Source organism: Pelodiscus sinensis, chromosome 13, assembly GCF_052426305.1.
Source record: "Pelodiscus sinensis isolate ZL-2025 chromosome 13, ASM5242630v1, whole genome shotgun sequence".
In the NCBI taxonomy this organism is placed as follows: domain Eukaryota; kingdom Metazoa; phylum Chordata; order Testudines; family Trionychidae; genus Pelodiscus; species Pelodiscus sinensis.
Genome location: NC_143064.1, coordinates 1299841 through 1327553, shown reverse-complemented (window position 1 = coordinate 1327553; position 27713 = coordinate 1299841). Strand labels below are relative to the sequence as shown.

The following is a 27713-nucleotide window of genomic DNA, read 5'->3' as shown; positions in this document are numbered from 1 at the left end:
CAAAGACCATGTCGCCGTGCGGCGATGTCTTGGATTGAGACTCCTTTGAGAAAAGCTAGGGAAGTGGATGTTGCTCTAGTAGAATGAGCTGTAATAGGCATAGATATGGACTTATTTTGTAAAGTATAGCATGTGGTAATACATTTCATGATTATTTTAGATATACGCTGTGAAGACAATGCTTTGCCTTTGGATCTTCTGTAAGAGCATAGGAAAAGCCGCTGAGATCGTCGAAATGGGCGAGTCCATTCCAGATAAAAGGCAAACGCCCTGCGAACATCTAAGGTATGTAGATGGGCTTAGTAAGTAGTTGCATGCAGTTTGGGGTAAAATGTTGAGAGTACTATCGGTTCATTGATATGGAATTCCAAATTCACCTTCGGCAGAAATTTTGAGTGAGATCGAAGTATTACCCCTTGGTTGGTGAACAATGTATATGGAGCAGCAGCTGAAAGAGCTGCCAATTCCCCAATGTCACATGTGGCTAGAGACTCGAAGGGTGGGTATGTGAGAGTGTCCAGAACGAACTCAAGATCCCACAGAGCAGGTGGTTTCCTGTGTGGAGGGTGTCAGTGCATTAAACCCTTCAGGAAGCGCTTAGTCATCAGGTGAGACATAATTGAAAAACCCTCAATTGACTGTCTAAATGCAGAAATCGCCGAGAGATGGACCTTAATAGATGAAAGGCCTAACTTAGAACGGAGTAAGTGGAGGACATAGTCCAGAATGCAATGAATTGGAGTGGACATTGCATCAAAATCATTGGCTATGCACCACAAATGGAACCGGTACCACTTATAAAGGTAAGTCTTTCATGTGGAATCACGTCTGCTGTGAAGTAATATTTGTTTCACCTCTTGCAAACAAAGTGCTTCTGTGCTATGGAACCAGCTAGGAGCCATGCCGTGAGGTGCACTCGGTTGATTTGTGATTGTGGCATGAACATCCCCGGCTGCATGAGCAAATCTGGTCGTTTGGGTAACTGATATGGTGGTCAGCGAGACATTTGTAGTAGAAGAGGGAACCACGTCTGCCTGGGCCAGAACGGAGTTATCAGTATCACGGTGGCCCTGTCATCCATTATCTTCTCCAGCACTCTTGGAAGAAGTGGGATATGAGGAAAAGCGTAGAGAAGATGATGAGTCCAGCTTATCAGAAACGCATCCCCCAGAGACTCCGGGCCCAGAATGGCTCTGCAACAGTATTTGGGACAATTTGCATTGAGAAGTGGCAAACAAGTCTATAGTGGGGTGTCCCCAGCATTGGAATATCACTAGAGCCACTCCCAGATTGAGTTCCCACTCATGTTGAGGAAACAGGTGTCTGCTCAAGGCATCTGCAATGGAATTGTCCTTGCCAGGTAGGTATGTTGCCATAACAGTAATTCTGTGACCGATACACCAATTCCATAGCTTCATGGCTTCTGCACAAAGGGATCTGGATTGGGCTCCGCCTTGTCGGTTGATGTAGTACACCGTGGTGGTGTTGTCGGAGAAGACTTGAACCGTCTGACCACAGATCCTTGGAAGGAATGTCTTGCATGCACTGAATACCACCCTGAGTTCCAGAATAATTATTGAACCTATGGTTAGAGAGACGAACAATATAGTTCGCCATTCTTAGTATGAGTGTGGCGGAAGAATAAACCTTTCGTCTGAAAAGGTCTAACTGTTTGGATTCTTTATCAGCAGCAGCATTCCTATATTGTGGCGTCTTGGATTTTTGCTAATCTGAATCCACCACCAATGAATTCGGTTGAGGGTGCATAAACAGAAATTTCATCCCCTTCAGGGAAACGAAATATTTCTTGTCTGCCCTCTTGTGAGTGGGCTGAGAGGATGCAGGTGTTTGACATATAGCATCAGCAATTTCTAGGATTGCGTCAAAGGGTAATGCCATTTTGGATTTCTGAGATTTCTGGAGGTTCTTCAAAAGCTTATGTTGCTTTTGTTGAACCTCCACCACATGCAGGTCCTGGTATTCTGCTACTCTTAAAAAGCTCCTGGAATTGTCGAGCATTGTCTACTGGAGAAGAGTAACCAGGGAACACTGCATCATCCGGAGAGGAAGAAGCAACAGAGTGGTCCACTGGGGACTGCTCCTGTGGTTGTGCCTGTTCCGGTGCCACTACTTGTACTGGTTCTGACTGTGCTTGAGAGAGAAGCACATTTGCAGACGGTGTGGAAGATCGAGTGGAAGCGCATGGTGGGGTGGCAAGCCTGGAGCTATTGCGAGAGTGATACCGGTAACGTCGTGGAGACCAGAAGGAAGAGTGCCCAGAAGAGTATCGTCACTCCTTATGATAATCACTACGGTGGTGATGATGATCACGATAGTAACGAGACTATGAATATGCAGGTGAGTATCATCATCTGTAATCATGACAATATAGAGATAAAGATGAGCATGTAGGCGATCTAAGTGAGCGAGATCTGCATGTGGTGTACGATAGTGATCGGGAACATCTGCAGTAACGACAAGGTGACGGTGAATATTGTTGAGAATGTCTTCGCAAGAGAGTGGTAGCATGAACCTCGTGTGTGCGGCTCAGAGAAGGCAGAAGGTGATCGAGGCTGTGGAGAGAAAACGAATTGTTCAGGGCCTGGTGATGAGAGTAACCTTGTGCCCAATGTATGATTAACCCCTGCCTGCAGCACTGACTGGTTCAACTCGGAAGGGGGGGGAGAGCCCTGATGCTGCGGTTCTGTGAGCCGACGCGTGCAGAGGCTGATTCACTAGCACTTCGGCGCTTGCTATTTTCCAGCTGTGGAGTCAGTGCCGACGAAGAGGGTGATGAAGAGCTCGGCGCTGATGACGGAGAGAAGGGGTTTGAACCCCGCACCGAGGCAGCCGGTGCTGAAGGGATCTGTGCTGTAGTAGCCGGCACCGAAGCAACCGGTGCCACAAAAGCCGGCACCAAAGCGGCCGGTGCCACAGTATCCGGTGCCGAAGCAGCCGGAGCCGACATTTGCAGGGTCGATGCCGCTGGTGCCGATGTCGGCGCCTTCAGCGCTAGGGAACACACAGTCGCGGGTGTCTGAGCTTGCCTTTGTACTGGAGCTGGTGTAGATTCTGGTCTTGATGGCACAGCCATGGTCTGATCCGCCCCCCTGCTAGAGGTGGGGCTCGTCTCGGAAACACTGCGGTTCTTCCCTTGCCGCTCACCCTGCTGTGATAGCCTGGTTGGCTTATGACTCCCGCCCTTAGATGACACAGAGGGGAGAGTCGGGGTTTTTGCTGATGCCGAAGTCTTTTGAACAGACTGCCCCGGCAGCTGAGTATCTTCCAGCTGAAGTGCCTTGCTATATAGCAGCAGTTTCAGCCGCATCTTGAGGTCCCATCTAGCTCAATCGGTCAATTTCAAGCAGTGTGGGCATTTATGGGGTACATGCCCCTCGCCCAAACACTTCACACAGAGAGTGCCCATCTGATGCTGGCATCGCGTCATGGCACTGCGAGCACTTTTTGAAGCCGGAGGAACCCGGCATTATGAACTGAGGAAAAAAACAGTTTGTGTTTGTTTAGGTTTTTTTTAAACTAGAAACTGTTGAACAAACATTAACACACTAACTAACTTACTAACTATTAACTATTGGCTGACTAACTAACTATTTACACAATTCTTTCTTTAAACAGTTGAGGAGAAGCGAGTTGCTCCACCTGTTACCGTTGAACGGTAAGGAGGAACTGGCGGGAAGCCGGACTGCGCGCAAGCTAGCAACCAGCACAAACAGCACGCACCCCACACATGCATGGTCCGGCTGGACCACGTCTGACGACTCTCCGACCTGCGGCGCCGGGACGAGCCCAACACCTCAAGCGGAGCACCCATGGGGACACCACTGAAGAAAGTTGTTGTTATACACTGCACACAGCATCCTGTGTCCGGCTTTTAACACTTCTTAGATCATGGGTACTTGAGATCTAGACAGTGTTCAGTATTATTTAATCAGGTCAGTGACAGAATATCAGCACAGAGATGCGTAGTTTTGAATTTAAAAATCTCACAAAATCTCTTTCTGTTGATGTATAGACCCTGGATCCAAAGTAATATAAGAGGTGACTGAGGCCTCAAAAAGATAGTTGTTCACTTTATAAACACTCCCGGTTAGCTACATCACAGAAGGTGGCTGAACTATGTCAGCTGACTCAGGCTAGTGGGACTTGCAAGATGGAGCCTGAGTTCTGGGACACTCTCTACTCACAGGATATTAGAGGCTGGAAGTCTACACAGCACTAGCCCGCAGCCCCAGCTGCTGGCACAGACCAGATGTAAGTGTCTCATTGCTGTGTAGATATTCTCATCAAGAAACAGTCTAAACAACATTGTTGGATTATGATAACTAAGTTGAGATAAATGTCTAAAAAATAGATATTAAGAATGCTTACACAACTGCAACACTGAGAAGTCAAATCTAAGACCTTATAGTAGATCTATGAAAACATATCTTTCCAGTTTATTGACAGGAACTCTCACTTCTACAACTGGTTCAAAGTTACAGTGTGATCATTCATACATTTAATATGCCCCAATGACCTATAAAGAAAAACTGGCCAGGAGACATACTGATTCAGCCTGATAAGACAGCACTTTGAACAGGTCCTTCTCTACATCGGCTTTGTGCACCTGAATATCTGCCTCATCGCTGCTTCTCTTCATTAATTGAGCATATAGTTTTTCTAGACTCTGAAAAAGAAAACATAAGCACCCAGAGAGCTGTTACTCAACTGTAGCACTTGCTAGTAATAGTGTCTGTAGGAGACTGCACCTAACCAAAAACTTACATTTATGGCAATCACAAGAAATCCGTCAGCAAGGGCAGCTCTTCCAGCATCCACCCACCCTTTTCCAGTCTTCATAGTCATCTGAAGCAGAAAAAAAAACATGTGTTTTGTGACTATTCAACCATTTTCAAACTATTCAATGATGGATCTCATGTTGATGCATGTATCTTAGACAATAGAGAAAATTTCAAACCTTAAAATTTGTATGACAAGTGGCTCAACTATTTGAGTGCGTTCTGATGTAGTATAAGATCTGTAAGTCCTGTTGTGTTAATTTAAATGGAATATATGAGTGCAAACCATCAAATTGTTAACATAATGCTGTCACTGTCCAACAATGAGCAGTTTTAAACTAAGTTTGGAATTATGACACAGAGACCCCACTGACAAAGGTATGAGTCTGTACCAATGGTGGGCAACCTGCAGCCTGAGGGCTACATGCAGCCCATCAAGGTTCTCTATGTCACTCCCAAGACATTTCTGTTTACCATTGCCCATGCGCAGGGTTGCCAGATTCTGCTGTTTTCTGTCTATATAGTTTTTTTCCTACCAGTATTACTGAAGTGACATGCACATAAAGCAGGGCTACTCAACCTTGGAAGTCCTGGGGGCCACAATGATACTCACAGCACATGCCGAGAGCCACAACTTAAATGTGGCTGCAAATATATATGCAAATTTATGCAAATAGCTTCTTTCACACTGACAGGCATGAATACAAAGATTAAGGCAAGACTACACCACACACAGGCCCCATTTAAGTCAGTTCTGCTGATATTAATACAATGCAAGATTACCCGATTTCCACCCATATGATAGCACTGTTAATGAGCAATGACAGTCCAGGAATTTAACTACTAAAACACATATCAACAGAAGCCCATTATATTGACTACTTTTTTGTTTTGGGTTCCACCCGCAGGTTGTGTTGAGCCCCGCCTAAACCCAAACCACACCATGGGCTGCAAACAAATGGGTCGCGGGACGCATGTTGAGTAGCCCTGACATAAAGCAAGTGCACATGACGTGAGATGCATTCTAAGTGCACACAGCATTGACTATGAGAGCTCTGTACTCCCTCTGTATCAAATCAAAGCAACACTAGAATTCAATGAGCAAACCCCACAAAATCTAGGTGCGCAAGTGCAGTTAGCGAAACTATCCTGCCAAAGCCCCAGGTTGCTCAGAGCAGTTGGCTGCGAGGGTCATGTGCCTCTCTGTGCCATGTGCCCCTTGCAGGAGGAGCAGGGGAAGGCCAATGGAAGCTGTAATGATTATGGTAGGGGCAAGGGCAGCACGCAAAATCTTCCCGCCATCCCTCCTCCCCCGCAAGAGGCATGCAGCACAGAGAGGCTCATGGCCACAGCAGCTGACTGCTTTGAGTGGTTTGTGGCTACCGGCAGGCTGGGAGCCTGCCTGAGCGCTCTGGTGGCTTCCAGCCAGGAATTACCTAGGTAAACCCCTCCTCGCCAGAGGCCGTATAACCCACATATCTTCTGGATAGGGATGCAAAAGGTTAACCGGTTCCCTGGTAAACAGGTGACTTATTGGCCTGCTTACAAGGTAACCTGTTAATCGGCCCTGCTGCCTGAACCCTGCCTTCAGCCGCAGCAGACCCAGCTGGAGCAGCCCCTGTCCGCAATCGCAGCACAATCAGGACTGCTAGGGCTCTTGTGCCTCTCAAAGGGTAAGCACCCTAGAGCCAGGAGTCAGTTGGACTTCCCGCTGGCCCCAGGGCTGCATGCGGAATTCTGCATTCCTCCTTTAAAATGTACCAGAGCCCCAGCAGCCCGCAGTCACTGCCCCTGACCCAGTGGCCCCAGCAGGGGCTCTGGTACATAGCAAAGGAGGAATGCAGAAGTGCCTATAGACTAGTCAAGTAGTCAATGGAAATTCCATCAACTACTTGACTAGTAAATTAGTCGTTAGTTAACATCCTTACCTGTACTGATAGTGCTAGCCACTTAAGTTCCCTCTAAGCTGTGCAGTCATGAAGTTGCTATTAAGCCCCACCTAGGAGCTCAGGGTTGCAGGGGAAGGGATAGCTCAGTGGTTTGAGCATTGGCCTTCTAAACCCAGGGTTGTGAGGCCATTTAGGGATTTGGGGCAAAAATTTGTCAGGTATGGTACTTGGTCCTGCTATGAAGACAGGGGACTGAACTCGATGAGCTTTCAAGGTCCCTTCCAGTACTAGGAAATCTCCATTAATACATGTATTTTTTTAATCTCCAAGCCCCGAAAGCTGCTGCAGTCAGCAGGTACGCACCCATCCCACTGGCCCCAGCAGGAAGCAGCTGGAGGTAACAGGAAGGCACCCCTACCCAACTTAAAGCTGCTGCACTCATGGCTGTTCTGTGCTGGGGCCAGCGAGGGAGCGGACAGCACAGTAGGTTCAGCGCCTAGGTGGGGGACCGTGGCGAACCATTCTCTACCTTCACCATGCAGGCAAGAGCAGCACACACTTAGGGATGTTAAAGAGTGGGGGGGTTTGGAAACATGTAACCACTGAAATTTTCAGCAGTTAAACATTCACACGCAGGGGGAAAGGCAGCTCTCATGGAGATGTCTACCCCTCCCCTCGTGCTGCTCCTCAGAGGCAGCAGCACAGGAGCCACAGCTCCCTGTGAGCACCGGCTCCCCACGGAGCCATCTGCCCCTTAACCTACATGCTGCTCCCTGCACCAGCTCCCACATGCTCCCGACCCTGCTGTGCTGCTGCCTGTTATACAAAGGCAGCAAAGGGGGGCAGGCCCTTGCATGTAACAATGAAGGCTAATCAGTGAGCCCAGGCTCATCAGTTATCCATTTAACCACGTACACTATCACATCCTCAGTGCTCACAGTGTACAGCCTCATACTCCATCCCACCCCCAGGAGCTGTACCTGCTGGGTGCTTCTGGGGCACAGCACTGCTGACCAAAAGCCACCCAGGGTAAGCCAGAGCCTCAACCCTCCTCCCCACACACATCACCTTTAGCCCTCCCAACACAAAGCCACCTCTTGAACTCCAAAGCCCAGGCCATACCCCAAATATCACAGCCCCAGTCCAGAGCCTGTACCCCCTCCTGCTTTGAACTTGCAGCTCAGAATCTGTGCATCCAAACCCCAGGCCTGGGATCCTCCCCAAACCCGGAGCTACCTCTTGCATCCCAAACCCTTCATCCCTGCACACCCCAGAGTCCTCACCCTCACCCACACCCACACCCCCACCCCAACCCCTGCCTCAACTTACAGCCCCCGTCCGCATGCTGTATTCCTAGTGATCGCTGTAGTCATGGTCTGGACCGCAGAGTCCAAAGCAGCCTGTAGAGATGGTCTTGACACTGTCTTGCCTCCTCAAGGAATACTGAGAACTCTGGACTGGAGTCCAAGGAATCAATTCCTGGAATTTTGCTAACGCACTGCAGGAATTGAAGGTGCCAGCAGCTGACGACTGCAACTACAAGTGACCAACCAACAGGAAGTCCTCCTGGCACAGATTTTACATTCAAAGGGTATGTCTACACATCAAAGTTAAATTCGAAATAACAGCTGTTATTTCGAATTAACTTTAATAATGTCTACATGGGCACTTAATTTGAATTTGGTAAACCTCATTCTACAAGAAGTAACACCAAACTCGAATTAGCTAATTCGAAATAAGTGCTGTGTAGACACTTATTTCGAAATAGGGGGCCTCCAGCCTTTCCAGGGTGCCCTAGTGGCCACTCCAGCCTCAAGCAAGAACATTCCTCTCCCTCCCCCACCCTCCCCGGAACCCTTAAAGGGGTAGACTCTGGCCACAGTGCCTGTGTCAGCTCCAAGCCTGCCGGCCCAGAGCCCGCAGTCACTGCCCCTGACCCAGTGGCCCCAAAACATGAGCCAGCAAGCCACTGGCAGCCAGCCCTCCACTGCTCCCCAGGAGTAGTCTGCCAGCTCCCTGGAGCCTGCCAGGGCCCAGAGAAGGTGGGAACCTTCCTGGTCCAGGGCGGAGATCAGGGTGGATCTTACTCAGGTTTGGGGAGGGGATCCCCCAATGTCCATGATCTCCATACTAGACGGAGGAACGTGGCCATCTATGGCAGGATAGCTGCCAACCTGGCCACCAAAGGCCACATGAGATCCCAGGAGCAGGTTCACATGAAAATCAAGGTGGTCTGGCGAGACACCCAACCCTGAGCTTCCACCTCCCCCTTCTTCCCCTTGCTTCCCCCTTCCAGCTCCCTCCTCCCAGGTTTCCCCCTCCCCTCTCCCATCCTCTTTCTTCCCCTCTCCTGCCTACTTTCTCCAGTCTCACCAGAGTTTCATCCCCTCCCCCGCCACTTTAGTTAAATAAAGAGAGGTTGTGTTCATGACAATATGTGTATTTTATTTGACATCAGGAAGCGGGGCTGGGAGGAGGGGTAAGTGGAAGGACATGAGGGAGGAATGAGGCACAAGCCTCCAGTGGAGCATACCAGGGAGGCTCTGAGTGCTCCTCAGGGTGGAAGCTCTGTCGCAGGGCCTCCTGGATACTGACAGCCCCCGATGGACCTCCCGGATGGCAGCCTGCAGAAAGTGCATCCAGGCTCACAACAACATGTTCATGAGAAGCACCAGAGTGCCCAGAGGCAGCTCTGGCTCCATGTTGCAGAGTGTTATGATGCTCCGAGTGAGGGCAACCAGAGCACTCAGACACAAATGCTTTGCTGTTCTCAGCGACGCAGGCAAGCAAGTAGAGACACCTGGGAACCGGCTGCCCAGGGGAGGAAGGGGGGAGGTTGGGTGTCCCCCCCCTTTAAGCACAAGCCTCAGATAGTCTCAGGCAACAGTCACACAAAGACACTCCTGACCTGATGCCCTACCCCTGACCTGGTTCCGGCCAGCCTTAAATCTGATTCAGTGTCCACTCAGTGTGGAAGCAGTATTTAAAGTTAGCAAAACACTAATTCGAACTGCACTGTGTGTGTAGACACATTAATTAGAATTAGCTTAATTCGGATAAACTATTTCAAATTAAGATAACTCGAATTAACGCTGTAGTGTAGACATACCCAAACAGATCCCATTTCTTTGCATCTTTGGACTTGGGAGTGGGCCTGGGCTGACCTTTGCTGCTCCTTGTAATTCGCCACACTGTCTACTAGCATCCCTGATTGAAGCTGCATGAAAAGGTGTTCCTTTTTAAGAAACAAAATACTTCCTTTCTACCCCGAGCCATCCGAAATATGAAGGCTGGTGTCTATCAGAGCATCTTTGTGTTGGCCTGTATCATTTTTATGAGTGGCAGAGCCAGCCTTGAAGGACCCTCTGGGGCTGGAATTGTGTCAGTCTTCCACCACTTCATCTGCTTAAAGGTGGAAATTTTGGGCCACCCATTAAAGAACCTGGTAGGCCTTATTGTCCATAGTAGGGAATGTAGTGGTGGAGATGCCTGCCACTGCCTCATCTGGTGATGACAATGACAAAGCTCTTAGTACAAGGTCCTCCTGTCCTTCAGGCTCTCTGGACAGTAGCTCAGGCATGACCGCACTGTGAGAAGTGGATTGTGGCAAAGGTATATTCTGGGATAGTGGCTCAATAGGTGCAGTCCCTGAAGCAGACCCGGTGTCCACGACCTGTGAAGGACTATGGTAGTAATCGGGGGTCTGACATGGTACCAAGGTGGCCAAAGTGCACACAGTGCACACACCACCAATGCTGCTCTGAAGCCCTACCCTTCAGCCTGATAAGCCCAAGGGATCCAAAAGGTCAGTTGAACTAGACCCTGCTACTGTGGGGGCCAGGAAACCATTGACACTGGCATATCCTGTGACCTATGGTGCCAGGACCAAGATCTGTAACAACTGTGGAATGAGACTAAAGATTCAGCCCTGGAGACCAAAGAATACTCCATGCTAGACCACAGGGGTGTGGATCCCAACGAATGATACCACAGCAATGGAGAGCCTCATCATAGCATCATCAATTTGCCTTTGTGCTTTATCAGCGGTGGTGCCGTCTCTGATGCTGTGACGGTAAAAGGGGGCAGTGCTGGTACTGTCAGTGATGCCATCATAATTGGTGGTGCCGTCACTGGTGCCAGTGCTTGCACTGCCGCTTTGACCAGCTCCTCTCATTAGGCCAGAGACTGTGCCGTCATGGCTATAAGGACCCATGCTACCTCAAATATGTCAGTTGTCAATAGGAGGTCACCATCCTCCTCCAGCAGCTCCCTAGTATGAGAGTCTCAGAGCACTGGTTGCACCCCACTATTGTCTCTCTGTGGTGTCTTGGTAGAAGACTGACCTCCTATCTGCCTTCTTTTTCTCACATGGCACCAGAGTCTGGGAGCGGTGCCACACACTCAACCCCACCTTGTGTGTTAGGGAGAGGTGCTGGTAGAAGGAGCATCTTTGATGCCGAAGAATCCCACACTAAAACCAGAGCACTGCACACCGCTATTACCATAGCCAATTCCGATGCTAGCTATGGCCAAAGAGCAACTTCCATAAAAAGTAGGTTGAGGTGACAGTCTGGCTCCTTGGACATTAGGAAAAAATTCCTAACTGTCAGGGTGGTCAAATATTGGAATAAATTGCCAAGGGAGGTGGTGGAATCTCCCTCTCTGGAGATATTTAAGAACAGGTTAGATAGACATCTGTCAGGGATGGTGTAGACGGAGCTTGGTCCTGCCTTGAGGGCGGGGGGCTGGACTCGATGACCTCTCGAGGTCCCTTCCAGTCCTATGATTCTATGATTCCTTCTTTGTTCAAGGTCTAAAGCTCCTGCAAATGGGGCACTTGTTGGTTTGATGGCCCTCTCCCAAGCACTTATGGCACACCACAAGCAGATCACCTTTAGCCAGACATTTCCACAGCTCTCATAGGATTTAAAGCCCTGAGAGTAAGACATACCACAGTTAGGGGGAATAAGATAGGGAGGACTCCCTAAAATGAAACTTAACTACAAGCTGGACTTCCCTGATCTGGCACCCTCGGGACCTGACTAGTCCCGGATGAGAGATTTTGCCGGACCAATGGAGGTTACATCTAGTCCTCCATGTTACCAGCCCCCCCAGACCTGGACAGACCACCAGCCTTCTGGCCACCATCCCCACCCCCCGATTCCCCTGCCAGCCCCGCTGCTCTGCCAGTCCTCCCCCCACCTTCCCTGCTAAGCCAGGCAGCCCAGCTCCCTGTGCACTGGACTCCTGGATGTGCCAAGCAGCCCTACTGTGGCAGGCCAGGCCACCCCGCTGAATTGTGCCGACTCCTGGACGCGCAAGGCTCCTGGCCCCTCCGAGCAGCATCACTGCAGTATGCTGGGCTCCTGGCCCAGCCAGGTAGTCCCATTGGGTTGTACCTAGCACACCTGGCAGCCCAGCTGCAGGAAGCCCAGCCTTCAGCCTTCCACTGGAACTCTCTGGTCCTGGAATATCCCTGGTCCTGCTGGACCACAGATGTTGCTGGACCAGAGAGTCCCGGTTTACAGAGGTTCAACCTGTAAAAACTATAATTATTCATGATACTAGAGTAACGAAGAGACACTTGCAAAGCAAGAGAACAGAGTTGTTCTAATGACCATCATGAGTGATAAGAAGGAACCAAATAAGCAGCAGGTCAGCAGTGGTCTATATAGACTGCCACTGAGGCACTACTTGAAGGCGGTCCACAGCTAACTGAACAGATATCAGTAGGATAAAAACATTACAATGACTGCACACATGCAGGAGTGGCCCGAGGCCGGCTGCAGCAGCTGGCGCCCTAGGCGGGGCGGTGGAGTCGCCACCCTTGCCTGCATGGCCATCAATGGCCATGACATCATCACAGGGCGCCCCTGGCGCCCAATGACATCATCATCGGGCACCCGGGGCAGCAGCGCCCTAGGCAACTGCCTAGCTCGCCTAGGCTCACGGGCCGCCCCTGCGCACATGGCACACACACACAGCTGTTGGAAGGCACATGAACTGTAATGCGAAGAACAATAGTTCTTGTTTTGTCCATCAATTAGGCTTAGTGTCTGAAACCCCAATTTTGGTTTACTGATTTCCAGTTCCACGTTTTTCCTGTTTACCAAGCATGATCTTAACATAGTCCTTGAGTTATATCAGTAGGTCTTTTTGCTTGGACTAATTCAGTCTGTCTCATTTTTGCACTTTTCCCATCAACATTTGCTGTTACAAGTTACTGCGGCATTTTATGAACTTACTTTATTAGCTCAACTATAAAAATGAGTACAATATCCACTTATCACAACAGGATATACTCTTGTCCATTAAGTACTGAAGCTGTAATTTACTTCTTACACGATATTTTTATTGGTTGGGTAAGGCAGAGCTATTGCAGTTAATTTCTATGTGGGAAACCTCAGGAACTCATATTCTCAGCATGGACTAAGCTTTCTTTATGCAGGTTTGCTATGGAAGTCAAGGTTTATAATGCTTTTGCTGAGAAACTCCTAACTATAATAGCTTAACCAGCTGCAATTTTATTAACACAGGACCAACTTTAACGGATATATCCCTCAAATACAATTCACTCACTTTCCTGAATTACACTATCATTTGAAAGTACCTTTCCATCATTTCCCTTGGAAACCACCATACTGCATCTGCATTCTCACCATTTAGCTAGACTTACCAAAATCTGCCTTCGCACTATCTCCTCTGGAGGATCACTGCTTTCACACAGGCATGCTAGCCTGCAGGAAACATGTCGCACTGCAAGAAAACAATGCACACATACATAAGGATGGGCCACTTCCCCTATTCTTTTCAGACCTTAACTCCAACTCCAAAGTCAGATTATGAAAACAACAGAGAAGCTACTTCACTAACTGATGCAATGAGAAAAAAATCATTTCTTAGGTAAGAAGAAGTTACTCACCCTGTGCAGTAACGATGGTTCTTCGAGATGCGTATCCCATGGGTGCTTCACTGCAGGCGTCGGGCTTGTCCTGGTGCTGCAGATCGGAGAACTTTTCTAGCTGTAGTCTGCCGGACCGCGCATGCGCAAAGCACGGCTCATGCCTTTTCACGCCGTTTGTGTGCGTGCGGTCCGGCTCCTGCCAGTTCCTCCTGATCCTCTTGGTCCGAAAGACATAAATAAGAAACTCCAAAGAGGGGAGGAGGGCGGGTCGTAGAGCACCCACGGGACACGCATCTCGAAGAACCATCGTTACTGCACAGGGTGAGTAACTACTTCTTCTTCAAGCAGTGTCCCGTGAGTGCTCCACTGTATGTGAATTCGCAGCAGTAGCCCCTGTGACAGAGGAGGGTTTGGAGCTATCTTGCCGCAACCGTGGACAGCATCGCTGTCACCAGTGCCTCATCTGGTATGTGAAGGTTGAGGATGGCATAATGTCTGGTAAAAGCGAAGCGTGAGGACCATGTAGCAGCCCTGCAGATGTCTTTTAGCAGCACGCCTTTCAGAAATGCAGTTGATACGGCCATTGCAGATGTTGAATGGGCTCTCGGTTTTTGTAATAGCGGTCTATTTTGTAAGATATAGCATTTCTTTATGCAGTTCACTAGGACTGACAAAAATGCACTGTGCTGACAATGGGTGGCCCATAGAACATTCAGCCATAGACACTAAAAGCGTATTTGCCTTCTGAAAGGGTCTAGTCCTTTCTATGTAAAAGGCCAACGCACATCTGACGTCAAGAGTGTGTAGACGTGTTTGTTCTGCCGAGGTATGGGGCTTGGGATAAAAGGTGGGAAGTACTATCGGTTTGTTAATGTGGAACCACGAGTTCACTTTTGGGAGGAAAGTGGGCTGAGGGCCTAAAATGACTTCCTGATCGGTGAACACTGTGTATGGAGGAGTAGCTGATAAGGCGGCCAATTCACCAACTCTTCTCGCAAGGTTATAGCAAGTAGGAAGGTAACTTTAATCGTAAGGAAACGTAAATCACACGTGGCTAGTGACTCAAAGGGCTTACATGTCAGAGCATTAAGAACTAGCTCTGGATCCCACAGTTGTGCTGGTTGTGTGCAATGTGGAAAAAGGTTAGTCATGCCCTTCATGAATCGCTTTGTCATTGGGAGAGAAAAAACAGACTATCCATCCACAGAGTGGCGGAAAGCGGTGATTGCGGCAATTTGCACCCTAACGGAAGCACAGATGAGAGAAGAGTCTCTGAGATGCACAAAGTAATCCAGAATCCGGTGGATGGGAGCAGAGTATGGGTCTAAACATGTCAGTGAACACCACGCAGAGAACCGTGCCCATTTATGAAGGTAAGAGGATCTTGTGGATAATTTTCTACTGTGCAGTAGGATGTGTTTGACCTCTTGTGAGCAAATCATCTCTGTTTGTGGGAACCAACCAGGTACCAGGCCATCAACACCAGAAGGTGGATTTGAGGATGGAACAAGAGCTGGTTGTTCTGGGAGAGTAGGTCGTGTCTCCTGAGCAGAGGATACGGAGAACGATCCGACATTCAATAAAGGTAAGGAAGTCACGTTTGTCTTGGCCAGAAGGGAGCTATCAAGATTACAGTGGCTCTGTCCATGAGTATCTTTCCTAGAACTTTGGGAATGAGAGGTGTGGGAGGGAACACATATAGTAGATGATGGCTCCAGTAGCATAGGAAAGCGTCTCCTTTAGAACCCTGTCCGATCCCTGCTCTCAAGCACTATTGGGGACATTTGGCGCTCGTACGTGTGGCAAACAGGTCTACCGTTGGAAAGCCCCAAGAATGGAATATGGTTGAGTGCATGTCCGGGTGCAGCTCCCACTCGTGTTTCATGGAAAAAGTCTGCTCAGTGCATAGGCCATGGTGTTCTGTTGACCGGGTAAGTATTCGGCAATGAGGGAGATTTTGTGCTGGATATACCAGTTCCACAAACGTATCGCCTCAGCGCAAAGCGACTGGGATCGGGCTCTGCCCTGCCTGTTTATATAATGTACCATTGTCATATTGTCAGTAAGAATTCGAATGACTTGACCGTGAATCTTCGGAAGGAAGCCTCGACAGGTGTTGCGCACCGCCTGCACTTCTAGGAGATTGATGTGCATCAGCAACTCCGCGGAAGACCAAAGCCCCTGCGCTTGATCGTGTTTCAGGTGTGCGCCCCACCCTAGCAGCGATCCATCGGTGGTTAGTTGTATTGTCGGTTGTTGATGATGAAAGGGGATGCCCGACAACAGATTTTTGGGAACAGTCCACCAAGCTAGTGGGTCTCTGATGTAAGGAGGAATTGTCACCCTTCTGTGGACATCTCTAGCATTTGGAGTGCATACTGCTGCTATCCAGTGCTGGAGACAACGGAAGTGTAGTCTCAATTGTTCGACGACGTACGTTGTGGCCGCCATGTGTCCCATAAGCTGAAGAAATTGAAGTATAGATGGTTTGGGACTGGTGGTAATAGTTTGTATAAGATCTTGTATTGTTTGAAACCTGGTTGTCAGTAAGAGGGCACGTGTCCTGGTCGAGTCGAGATGAGCACCTGTGAACTGTACTGACTGGTGGGGCGTCATGGCCGATTTCAGAATGTTGAGGATCAAGCCCAAGGCCTCAAAAACCATTTTTGTGACATTTGTCACGTGAAGGGTCTCTGCTGCTGAAGGAGCTCTGATTAAACAATCGTCTAGGTAAGGGAATATCATTATGCCCAGACAACGCAGGTAAGCTGTAACTACTGCCAGAGTCTTGGAGAAAACCCTGGGAGCCAATGAGAGACCGAAGGGCAGGACCCTGTATTGGAAATGGTCTGCGCCTAATTGGAATCGTAGAAATCGTCTCTGGGCCGGGTATATTGCCACATGAAAATACGCATCCTGTAGATCGAGGGACGTGAACCAGTCGAGAACCAGCCACCACCCCCCACCCCCACCTCCAATTTTTTCTCCGTGAGTAAAAACCCCTGCCTCTGAACTCTTTTGGGACTGTCTCTATTGCTCCAATGGCCAGAAGGCGAATTACCTCTTGTTGTAGTAGAGGCTCATGAGATGGGTCCCTGAAAAGGGACGGGGTGGGGGTGGGGGTGGGAGGAGGTAGAGAGACGAATGGGATGGTATGTCCCAGCACCCATCTGTCGGTGGTGATGAGAGACCATCGGTGTTGGAAGGGTCTCAGACGATGATGGAACAGCGCATTTGTAGTATTGGGATGGTTGCTGAGCGGAATGGTCCATAGTCCTGTGACAGGAGTGTCAAACTTGCTGTCTGGTATTTAGACGGCCAGATGGTTTTGGCTGAGGTCTTCATCTCTGTTGGCGCTGCCGGTTACGTTGTTGGTCCTGCTGCCTGCATTAGGATGGTTGAAAGGTGAACGGTCTTTGCCTCTGATAGGAAGTATACCTCTCACGATGGAAAGGAGGTATATACAACCCTAGAGTCTTGAGTGTAGTTCTCGAGTCTTTACCCGAGTAAAGAACCTGATCAGTTTTGTCCGAGAAAAGATTCTGCCTATCGAAGGGCAGATCCTGAACTTTGGATAGGAGGTCCTTTGGAACGGCCACCTGCTACAGCCATGATGCCCTGCACATAACCACGGATGTGGCTGTGGTACGCACTGCAGTGTCCACTGTGTCCAAGGCTATATGAAAAGCTGTTCTGGAAGCTGCATAGCCTTCTTGGACTACTGCTTTAAGGACCTCACGCTTACTATCAGGTTGTCACGTTGCTGAATTGGAGGGAAGCAGCCAGATCGCTGCTGCACCCCTAGGTGGGGGTGTTGGCCCCAGAAATTGGTATGGGGGGAGCCATGTGGGGTATTGAATGGGAGCTTATTGTTTGTTAATCTTATGTACACTATTTATGTGAGTATATAATGTCTATGTGTGTAGGTAGGAATCTGTAATCTGTGTGGAAGCTGAATATTTCTGTGAATGTGGTTAAGCATGGCTATGGACAGGCTGAGTAGCAAAGCCCTGTGGAACAATGACTCTCAATAGGCTATGGACACACCCAAAGAATGGGATTTGTCACCTGAGGGCAGCCAGCAGGAAACATAGAGATTGGCCTCTGACCAGGTGACTTGCTGCATACAAGAAGAGGCCAGGAAGGGAATAAAAGAGGCCATGTGGTCGATGCCATTTTGTTCTCAGCTCAGCACTTCATCCCAGAGGCAGCACTGCAGGGATTGAAGAGCCCGGAAGACCTGTGAACCCATCCTGATCGTAGGATGTGCAATAAGAACTTTTAAACCAGCAGCTGCAACATCTCTGCTAGAGCCTGCATCGAGAACTGGGAGATTCGGTGCACGTAACGTACTGTACTTTAATAACCTTACTCTCATGCTTTTCTTTCCTGTAATAATAAACCTTTAGATATAGATTCTAAAGGATTGGCCCAGCGTGATTTGTGGGTAAGGTCCAGAGGGTAAATTGACCAGGGATCTGTGGCTGGTTTCTTGGAACCGGACAGAACTTGTTCGGGGTAGGTGGGATTGGGTGCTAGGACCCCCCACCTGTGTATAGGCCCGGGGCCATCTGGGGCACGGATATTGCTGGGGTGTCGAAGGGGTTTTGCTCGGGAGGCTTCAGGCAGGCTGCTGAAGCGCTCTGTGAGACTGGTTTGTGGCCTGTTTGGAGAGGTCGCCAGTCAGGGGGACTGTAAAGAGCCCCGGATTTGAGCAATTCGCCCTGAGCGGACGCCCTAAGCTGTGCCCAGACACGGCCCGGCCCGTCACACAGGTAGATGCTCCAACAGAGGTACTAGCTTTGAGTAGTTACCAAAGCTAAGATTACTTAATAATGCAGAATAGTTGGCCATACAGAGTAGGAGACAAGTAAATCTTTCGTCCAAAGAGGTCTAATTGCTTCATGTCTTTGTCCGGCACATTAGGTCTTTGTTGTGAGCCCTTGGTTCTTTGTTAGGCTGCATCAACAACCAGGGAATTCGGTTGGGGATGGGTGTCCGTGTTTTTGTTAGTGACTGGTGTCAAGGCTGGCAGTTGCCATATATCGTCCGCAATCTCCAGGATGGCCTCATCTAGTGGGAGAGCCACCTTGGCCTGATGTGATGGCTGTAAATTTCTGAGCAGATGGTGGGATTTCTGCTGGACTTCCGCAATCTGTACCTTTTGTGTGTCTGCCACTCTTCTGGAAAGGTCTTGGAACTGTCGAAGATCGTCGGATGGTGACCTGTCTCCTTGGAATACTGCATCATCGGGCGATGAAGAGGATTGGTCAGTGGGGGACTGGTCCTGAGGCTCATCCTGTGCCGGATGCTGCTGTTGTTCGACTTGTGATTCAGATGGCTGAGAAGGTGGGATACCGGTCGGAGTGGGTGGTCTGGTTGTTGGTGGTAAAGACTGATATTCCCTGGTGGACAATATTTGAGACCAATGTGGAGAATCCGATATTGACGTATGTCAGGTAGATGAACGGAAGTAGTATCTATAGTAACGGTGATGCTGAGGCGTCCTGTCATAGTAACGCGAGCTACGCAGCGATCTACTATGATAATGACGTCTATACAAATCATAGTACCCAGAATGACCCGAACACGATGGAGATCTGGGGGATCAGGATCATCCCCTGGATCATAGAGGAGGTGGAGGTGACCAGTGATAGAGACGTTGTGGCGAGATGTGCGAAGAGTGATAAACTCTTTGTGATTGCCTCATGGAATGTGCGGAATGCGCCTAAGAAGGAGAATGCGGTTCCGGCGAGAATGACTACAATCCAGGGTAGGAGAGGGCGTAGGGATTCTCCGGGGTCTTCAACATGTGGCAGCAGTGATTCGCTCTGGTGAAGATGTAATTGGGGTAGAGGGTCGTGCAGACGTTTTGTACTCTACCCTTGGTGCCAAGCGTAGTGCTGTAGGGTTGTGTGGAACTGATGAATGACGTGGAGGTACATCATCTGGTGCCGGTGTGTGTTCCGGCACCGTAATTTCACTCAGTGCCAGCGAGTCGCTTGGTGCCGGTGAAAGAGACAGTGCCAGGGAGTCTGCTGGTGCTGGCGATTGGGTCAGTGCCGAGACAGCAGTCGGTGCAGCGAGGGCTGTCGGTGTCGAAACTGACTCTGGTGCCACACTCAGAGATGGTGCAGGGACCAATCTTGATGCCCTTTTCAGCATCGGTACCGGGGTTGGCTTTGGCGCCGATGGTGTTTTAGGCGTCAGATGAGGCAAAGTCGAGGGATGCAGAGCTGAAGTGCTGTGACTTTGCTTAGCCTTGAACAGGCCACACATAGCAAACGTGCCAGAGGTGCCTGGTTTGTCCCCCACAGCCAGGCCGCCTCTGTACAAAGGGATAGAGAGCGTGCTCCACCCTGGCGATTGACATAATACATGGTGGCGATGTTGTCGGTAAGTATACCTATAGTCTTGCCCTGGATATGCCTCTGGAAATGCCTGTAGGCATTGAAAACCACTCTGAGCTCTAGCAAATTTATGTGGAGGGATAACTCCACTCCCGAACACTTGCCTTGTACCTGCATAGTCCCCATATGGGCTCCCCAGATGATCAGAGACGCATCTGTTGTGATATGCGTGGCAGGAAAAGAATGGTGAAACGGGATCCCGGCTAAAAGGTTGTGCGGATTGGTCCACCACAGTAGGGAGGCACATACCTTGGTAGATGGAGAAATCAGCCTGGTGACTTGATGTTTTGTGGGAACTAAAGCCAGCCAGTGTTGAAGGCAGCAGAGATGTAACCTGGTATGATGGATTAAATAGGCCGTAGATGCCATATGTCCCATTAGCTGGTGGCAGGTGAGTACTGTGACTGTGCGACTGGTATCTAGTATGGTAATGAGGTCCTGGATTGCCTGGAACCTCTGAACTGGGAAATAGGCATGTGCTGTCACTGAAACGATGCGCGTGCCTGCCAAGTCCGGGATTTGTGATGGGATAACTGTGGACTTCTGTTCATTTATCATTAAGCCTACTGTGGTGAAAATTCGCCTTGCCGTCATTGTGCTTCCACAAGGGAATGGCCTTTTATAAGGCAGTCATCCAGGTATGGGAAAATGAAGACTCCCTCCCTTCGTAAGAGTGCCGCTACCACTGCAAGAGTTTTTGAAAATACTCTGAGTGCTGCTGATAGTCCGAAAGGAAGCACCCGATATTGAAAATGCTCCTTCCCTATTGTAAAGCAGAGAAAATGCCTGATTGCCGGGTGGATAGTAATATAGAAATAGGCGTCTTGGAGGTCGAGAGCTGCAAACCAATCTCCATTATCCAGAGCAGGAATTATGGAAGGGTCACCATTTTGAAACACTGCTTCCTTAGGTACCGATTTAACTTCCGCAGGTTAAGAATGGGTTGTCATCCTCCCGTTTTCTTCACCATAAGAAAATAGCAGGAATAAAACCCTCTTCCCCAGAACTCATCCAGTACCCTCTCTACTGCTCCAATGTCTAGAAGACGCTGAACCTTTTGTTTGAGCTGAGTCTCATGACAGGAGTCCTTGAAGAGGGACGGGGTGGGTGCGGTTGTGGGGGGTATGGATGTGAATGGGATGGCGAATCTGGAGAAGACAATTTCTAAGACCAGTGGTCAGAAGTAATGGCGGCCCACTGGCGATAGAATGGCCTGAGATGATAATGAAATACGGCTGGCCCTTGATGTTTCCTGATGACCATGGAGCATGGTTCGGGGCTCTTGACAACAAAGTCAACCCTGTTGCTTGTTTGTAGGTGTGACGGGGGCATGGCTGTTTTGGGTGCGCCTCCTTTGTGGGCCCTGTTTGGCTCACAATTGATCTAATGTTCGCTGTTGGTGCTGCTGCCTATAGTGAACATCATAGCATCTCTGGAATGGCTGATACTGCCTCCTGCGGTATGGAGGGGTATACATACCCAGAGTAGTTTGCATGTCTTTCCCTGAATGAAGAACACCATCCATCTTCTCTGCACTTTTAATTTGTCAAATGGTAGGTCCTCCACTTTGGTATGTAATTCTTTGGGGATTTCCACAGAGTACAGCAATGACGATCTTCTCATAGCTATGGCGGTAGCCACCGCTCAGGCAGAGGTATCCGCCATATCTAAGGCAATTTGCAGTCCTGTTATGGCCGACGCGTAACCCTCTTGAACTATTGCTTTCAATACCAGTTTATTTGTCTCTGGAAGGTGGTCCATTAGCACAGTTTCAAATAGTTGTCGAAATCGTGATTAGATAACAATGCCATGTAATTTGCAATCCTTAACAAGAGGATGGCTGAGGAAAGCGAAGTTACTCACCTCCGGTGCAGTAAATGTCGTTCTTCGAGGTGGTGTCCCCGCGGGTGCTCCACTATGGGTGCTGGGCTTGCCCCGGCGCCACAGACGGAGACTTGTCGTTAGCAGTGTCTGGCCGGACCACGCATATGCCGCAGGCTCGCGGCTTTCGCGCTCTGTCGCGCGGTCCGGCCCCGCCGCCAGTTCCTCGAAACCGCCTCGAAGTCTGTAAGAGACAAGCAGAGAGAGAGAGAGGACTCCGAAGCGGGGAGGATGGCGGGTAGTGAAGCACCCGCGGGGACACCACCTCGAAGAACGACAGTTACTGCACCGGAGGTGAGTAACTTCGCTTTCTTCTTCAGGGATGTCCCCGCGGGTGCTCCACTATGGGTGACTGCGTAGTGGTAGTTGCCAAAAGCGGAAGGAGGGCAAGGAGACCCTATTTATCTGCCGTGGAGAGCACCGCAGTCGCCACTGCCCCATCTGAATGCGAGAGAGAGATAGAATAATGCTTAGCGAAGGTCCCATGAGAGGACCAGGTCACCATTCTGCAAATGTCCTTCAGAGATACGCCTCTGTGGAACACTGTAGATGTGGCCATGGCTCTAGTGGAATGAGCGTGTGGTTGGGACGCAACCCTCTTGTTGCGTACGATTGCACTATGCATGCGGTTACGAGATTGGAGATTCTCTGGGAAGATAGACGTTGACCCTTTGACCTGTGTGCCAGGGAGACGAATAAATGGTCCGTAAGCCTGAACGGTTTAGTACGATCTATGTAGAATGCTAAGGCCCTGCGGATGTCCAAGGAATGTAGGGCCACGTCCCGTGGCGAGGCATGGGGCTTCGGGAAAAAGGTTGGCAAGATGACTGGTTCATTAACGTGGAAATTGGAGACAATCTTGGGTAGGAACCTCGGATGTAATCGCAGGACTACCCCATCGCTACGGAAAATCGTATATGGTGGAATGGCCATCATGGCGGAAAGCTCGCTAACCCTGCGTGCAGAGGTTATTGCGAGCAGGAAAACCGTTTTCAGAGTGAGGAATTGTAAGGATACGGTCGCCAGAGGCTCGAACGGTGGCCTCATTAGGGCGTCGAGTACCACGTCCAGGCTCCACACAGGAGGGACTGGGTTGCGTGGTGGGTCCATATTGATAAGGCCCTTGAGAAATCTTTTAGTCGTAGGATGGGCAAAGATAGAAACACCATCTATAGGTGATGTGAATGCCGATATTGCTGCGAGGTGCACCCTGATGGAGGCTAACGCAAGACCCTTGTTTTTTAGGTGCAATGCATAGTCCATTACGGAGGAAATGGACGGACGTGTCGGATCGTGGTGGTTCGAGGTACACCAGGAGGAGTATCTGTGCCACTTGTGAAGGTAAGTTTTCCTCATGGTTTGTCGCCTACTTTGTACTAGGACGTTTTGGACTGCGGCAGAGCAGAGAGATTCACATGGGTTCAGCCAGTTAGGAACCATGCTGTTAGGTTCAGCATTTGTATCTGGGGATGTTTCAGGCGTCCTCGGGCTTGTGTGAGGAGGTCGTGGAGAGGCGGAAGGCGGATCGGTGTCCGCAAAGAGAGGCGATGCAGGAATGGAAACCAGTGCTGGCGAGGCCAATCTGGGGCTATGAGGATTATCGTAGCCCTGTCCGCCTTCAGCTTCTGAAGGACCTTCGGAATGAGAGGTATGGGGGGAAATGCATAAAGGAGGGGTCCGCGCCAAGTCACGAGGAAGGCACCCCTAGAGATGCGCGGCCCAGGCCCGCTCTGGTGCAGAACTTGTGGCATTTTGTGTTGGCGGGAGTTGCGAAGAGGTCAACTCGGGGACTCCCCCAACGTTGGAAGATGTCGCGTAATATGCCGTCGTGCATTTCCCATTCCTGTTTCGAGTGGAAGTGTCTGCTCAGGAAGTCTGCCATCACGTTTGTGGTGCCAGGTAAGTAGGATGCCAAAGGAGTCACCCGTGGCGAATGCACCAGTTCCAAAAGCGGATAGCTTCCGTGCATAGGGAACGGGAGCGAGCGCCGCCCTGGCGATTTACGTAGTACATGGCTACAATGTTGTCTGTAAGTATCGTCCGTGGTCTCTGCAAAGAGCTTATCCTTGTCGAAGGGTAAGTCCTCGACCTTCGTCTGTAGTTCCTTTGGAACTCCTGCCGCTTGAAGAAAAGAAGCTCTACGCATAACAATAGCCGTAGCGGCAGAGCAAGCAGCAGTATCAGCCACGTCCATGGCCATCTGGAGGGACGTTCTCACTGATGTGTAGCCCTCTTGGATGACTGATCTCAGGATCAATCTTTTTGAATCAGGGAGATGATCCATGAGAGGAGTGAGGCGTGAAATTGTGTCGAAGGAATGATTGGAAAGATGCGCCAAGTAATTGGCGATTCTGAGGAGTAAAGTCGCTGAGGTGTATACCTTTCTGCCCAGGACGTCAAGCCTCCTTACGTCTTTATCAGAGCCCTGGTGTTTGAGATAAGGGGCTCTAGATCTCTGCTGAGCTGCGCCAACTACTAAAGAGTTAGGCTGTGGATGGGCGAAGAGGAATTCCATGCCCTTTGGTGGCACAAAATATTTCTTGTCGGCTCTTTTGTTGGTGGGAAGGGCCAACGCTGGAGCATGCCACACTTCGTCAGCCAGTTCCAGGATGCCTTTGTCGAGAGGGATGGCAAGGCGTGAACTGTGTCGCGGTTGGAGATTCCTAAAAAGCTTGTGTTGCTTATCTTTGAGCTCTTGTAGGGAAATCTCCTGGGTAATCGATACCAGCTTAAATAATTCTTGGAATTGACGGAGGTCGTCTGGAGGAGAGCTGTCGTCAGGGTTCACTGCATCCTCCGGAGGAGATGAGACTGGAATGGAAGACCCCGAGGCATGGTGCACGAAGGGAGTATGTTCCAGCTCTGAAGAGTGCTGAGATGGTGATGGCGCATGATGTGGAGGAGTAAGGGGAGCCGGGGTTGGAGAGCGCCTGCGTGCAGCGTAGTCGGAGACGGATCGTGGTCAATAAGAATACCGGCTATGGGAATGTCGAGAGTCGTGGTCATCGCGATGGTAGGCACCACGCGGCGAACAGTCATAATTTAAACTGGAGCGGCTGCCGTACCGATAATGGTACGGGGAGCAGAGCGAGCAGGAGTGGAGGTGTGATGCCCTGGAGGAGGCAGGAGAGGCAGAGAGATGCCTGTACTGGTGCCTGCGATGGGGAGATGCAGCAGCCAGAAACGGGGAGGGCAGTCTCGACGAGGTGCGAGGAGAGCAGCACCGATGAAAGGACCAGCGTGGGGATCGCAGCGCCGGCAGAGGAGAGGACGGTGCTGGGGAGAAGAAGCGGGAGCAGCTGCGGAGGCGTGGAGAATAGAAAGCAGCAGCAGCAGGGCTCCGGGGTGATTGACGTGCGGCAGGCGCTGAAGCGCTAGCCGCTGAATTATTTAGCTCCTGGTGTGGCGGAGCAGGAGCGATCGGCACCGTGCCGGCCCCAGAACGGGTCGGCGCCGTGTGGTCCGGCACCGTGCGGTTACTGGAAGGCGGTGCCGGGGCAGGTGTTGCGGCCGGTGCCATGATCGGGTCCGGGGCTGCTCTCAGCGCTGGCTCAACGCTCGGCGCCGGAGGAGGAGGCAGCGGCTGAACTGAAGCCGGCTGGGGAGCTGACGTCTTTGCAGGCTCCCGTGGCCGCTTAGACTTTGAAGCCCCTGAGGTCCCCGGTGTCTGTGCCTGGCTGTCCCTGCCATTCAAGGCAGCTGGCAGGGATCTTGCTGGGGACAATGCCATTTTCTTCTGCAGTCCCACAGTAGGGGAGGAAGCCCGGCACTTAAGAGGGTGCTGATTCAAGTCAGCTTGCTGTGGCTGCAGGGCTGTATCAAAGAGCAGCATACAGAGGCGCCTCTCCCTGTCTTTCCTGGCTCTGGAGGTGAGCCTTAGGCAATGGTGACACTATTGGGGGATGTGAGACTCCCCCAGGCAACAAATACAGTCTGCATGGCCGTCAGAGGCTGGCATTGCCTCCGGGCAGGAGCCGCATTTTTTAAAGCCGGTAGCTGACATTTGTTGGGAGCTCGCTGCTTCTTATCTGTTGTTGGTTTTGAAAAGTAGGTGGTTGTTAAAGCTGATAGCTATCTTTTGTTCTTGATATCTTAACAGTCTTTTTTTTTTTTTTTTTTTTTTTTTTAAGGTGAACGGAGCTCTATACAGAGGAGCTGACAGGAGAACAGCTGAGAGGCGGGAGGTAAGAGCGGTCTCCGCTTTCACTCCCGATAGTTCTTGTTTGTCCTTCCCCTCCTGAAAGAAAAGTGGGTTTTTTTGTTGTTTTTTTTTACTTTATGGAGAGAGAGGGGAGAGGGCGGAAAAGGATATTTTATATGTAGAAAGGGAGAACTAGAAGCTATCTAGCTCTGAGGAGAGAGGAGCGCGGTTACAGGCGTCTGCAGCCTGAGGCGGTGAAGAGGAACTGGCGGAGGGGCCAGACCGCGCGACAGAAAGAGCGCGAAAGCCGCGAGCCTGCGGCACATGCGTGGTCCAGCCAGACACTGCTAACGACAAGTCTCCATCTGCGGAGAAGAATAGACTTTCCTGTCAAAGAGGTCAAGTCTCTTATTGTCCTCATCCGATGCTGTTGCTCTATACTGGGGAGCCTTCGCCCTTTGGTGTACCACATCTACTACCAATGAGTTTAGCTGAGGATGACTGAAGAGGAAGTCCAAGCCCTTGGATAGGACAAAGTACTTTTTGTCCGCCCTTTTGTTTGTTGGAGATATGGATGTGAGAGTTTGCCATATCTCCTCTGCTGCTTCCATGATAGCCTCATCAATTGGAAGCACCACTTTAGACTTCTGTGTGGGCTGCAAATTTTTCAGGAGACGATATCTCTTCTTCTGCACCTCAACCAACTGAATCTCCTGAGATGATGCCACACTTTTAAAGAGCTCCTGGAACTACTTGACGTCATCCGGTGGGGAAATTTCCTCTGGTATTACTGCTTCGTCGTGAGAGGAAGATGACCATTGCTCCAGCAAATTATTGGGGTGTTATTCTTCCACATGTGACAACTGACCCTCTTCGGGCTCTGGTTGCTGTTGCGCCTGGGGAAGGGAAGTTGAAGGTGGAGGAGACTCCATTTGTTGATCGGTGACAGATCGCGGAACTGAAGCCCAACTAGCCCATCTGCAATAACAGGGGGAGGCTCTTCTAGAGTGGCGGTAATGAGCCGTGTGATCCCTATGGTAGTAATAATATCTGCCAGGAGGGGATCGCCTGCAAGAGGCACTGTAATACCTGCCATGCTCAGGTGAACAAAAATATACTGAGCTCCTCGAGGAGGGGGGAGGTGAAATGGACATGCATCTGGAGTGATGACGATACTCCATGTACGGTAACGATCATGAGGCAATGGCGACCTGGCTCGCCTGTCATATATATATAGTGCTTGTGGTGCTGATGGCAGTGCTGCAGCTTTGGTGATCTCAGCACTGGTGGAGAGGGCAACGGTGCCAAGGAGAATGTCAGAGATGGTGACATAGGAGTAAAACTTCTCGGCCGGTGTGATTTTGCCAACACCTTCCTTGGTTCAGTGGAGTCTCTGGGTGCTACCGGTGCCGGTTCAGGCTGCAGCACCAATAGTCTGGGCTCCAGTACCAGCTGTGCCGATGTAGACATAGGCACCGGTGCAGATGGCTTTAGTGCCGGGAGGAACTGGTGCGGACGGCTTCAGTGTCTGGGGCGCTGGTGTGGACAGCTTCGGTGCCAGGGGCGGCCTCGGCATTTCACTCGGTGCTGACGGTGCTGCATCCACCGGTATCTTGTGCCTCAAAGATGGCCTATGGGAGGCAATACCGGAGGTGCCGGGTCTGCTCCCTGTGTTCACCCTGCTACCCA

At 50.3% G+C, this 27713-nt stretch overlaps 1 protein-coding gene and 1 long non-coding RNA gene across 4 annotated transcripts in view; one reads left to right on the top strand and one right to left on the bottom strand.

Annotated features, from left to right (window-relative positions):
- The window catches only part of TEX11 (testis expressed 11), a 213286-nt gene that overhangs the window by 155655 nt on the left and 29918 nt on the right, over window positions 1-27713 (bottom strand). For 2 of the 3 annotated variants that reach the window (XM_075917646.2, XM_075917649.2), the window contains exons 5-7: window positions 13365-13444; window positions 4786-4866; window positions 4568-4687 (exon numbers count right to left, since the gene is read on the bottom strand). In XM_075917646.2, coding sequence (XP_075773761.1) covers window positions 4568-4687; window positions 4786-4866; window positions 13365-13444 — 281 coding nt within the window. The remainder of the gene's footprint in view (window positions 1-4567; window positions 4688-4785; window positions 4867-13364; window positions 13445-27713) is intronic. The other variant, XM_075917648.2, reaches the window with a different exon arrangement.
- On the top strand, window positions 140-4579 carry LOC149523630 (uncharacterized). Its single transcript, XR_016350601.1, has 3 exons — window positions 140-285; window positions 653-803; window positions 3637-4579. It is a non-coding gene; the product is annotated as an uncharacterized LOC149523630 (long non-coding RNA).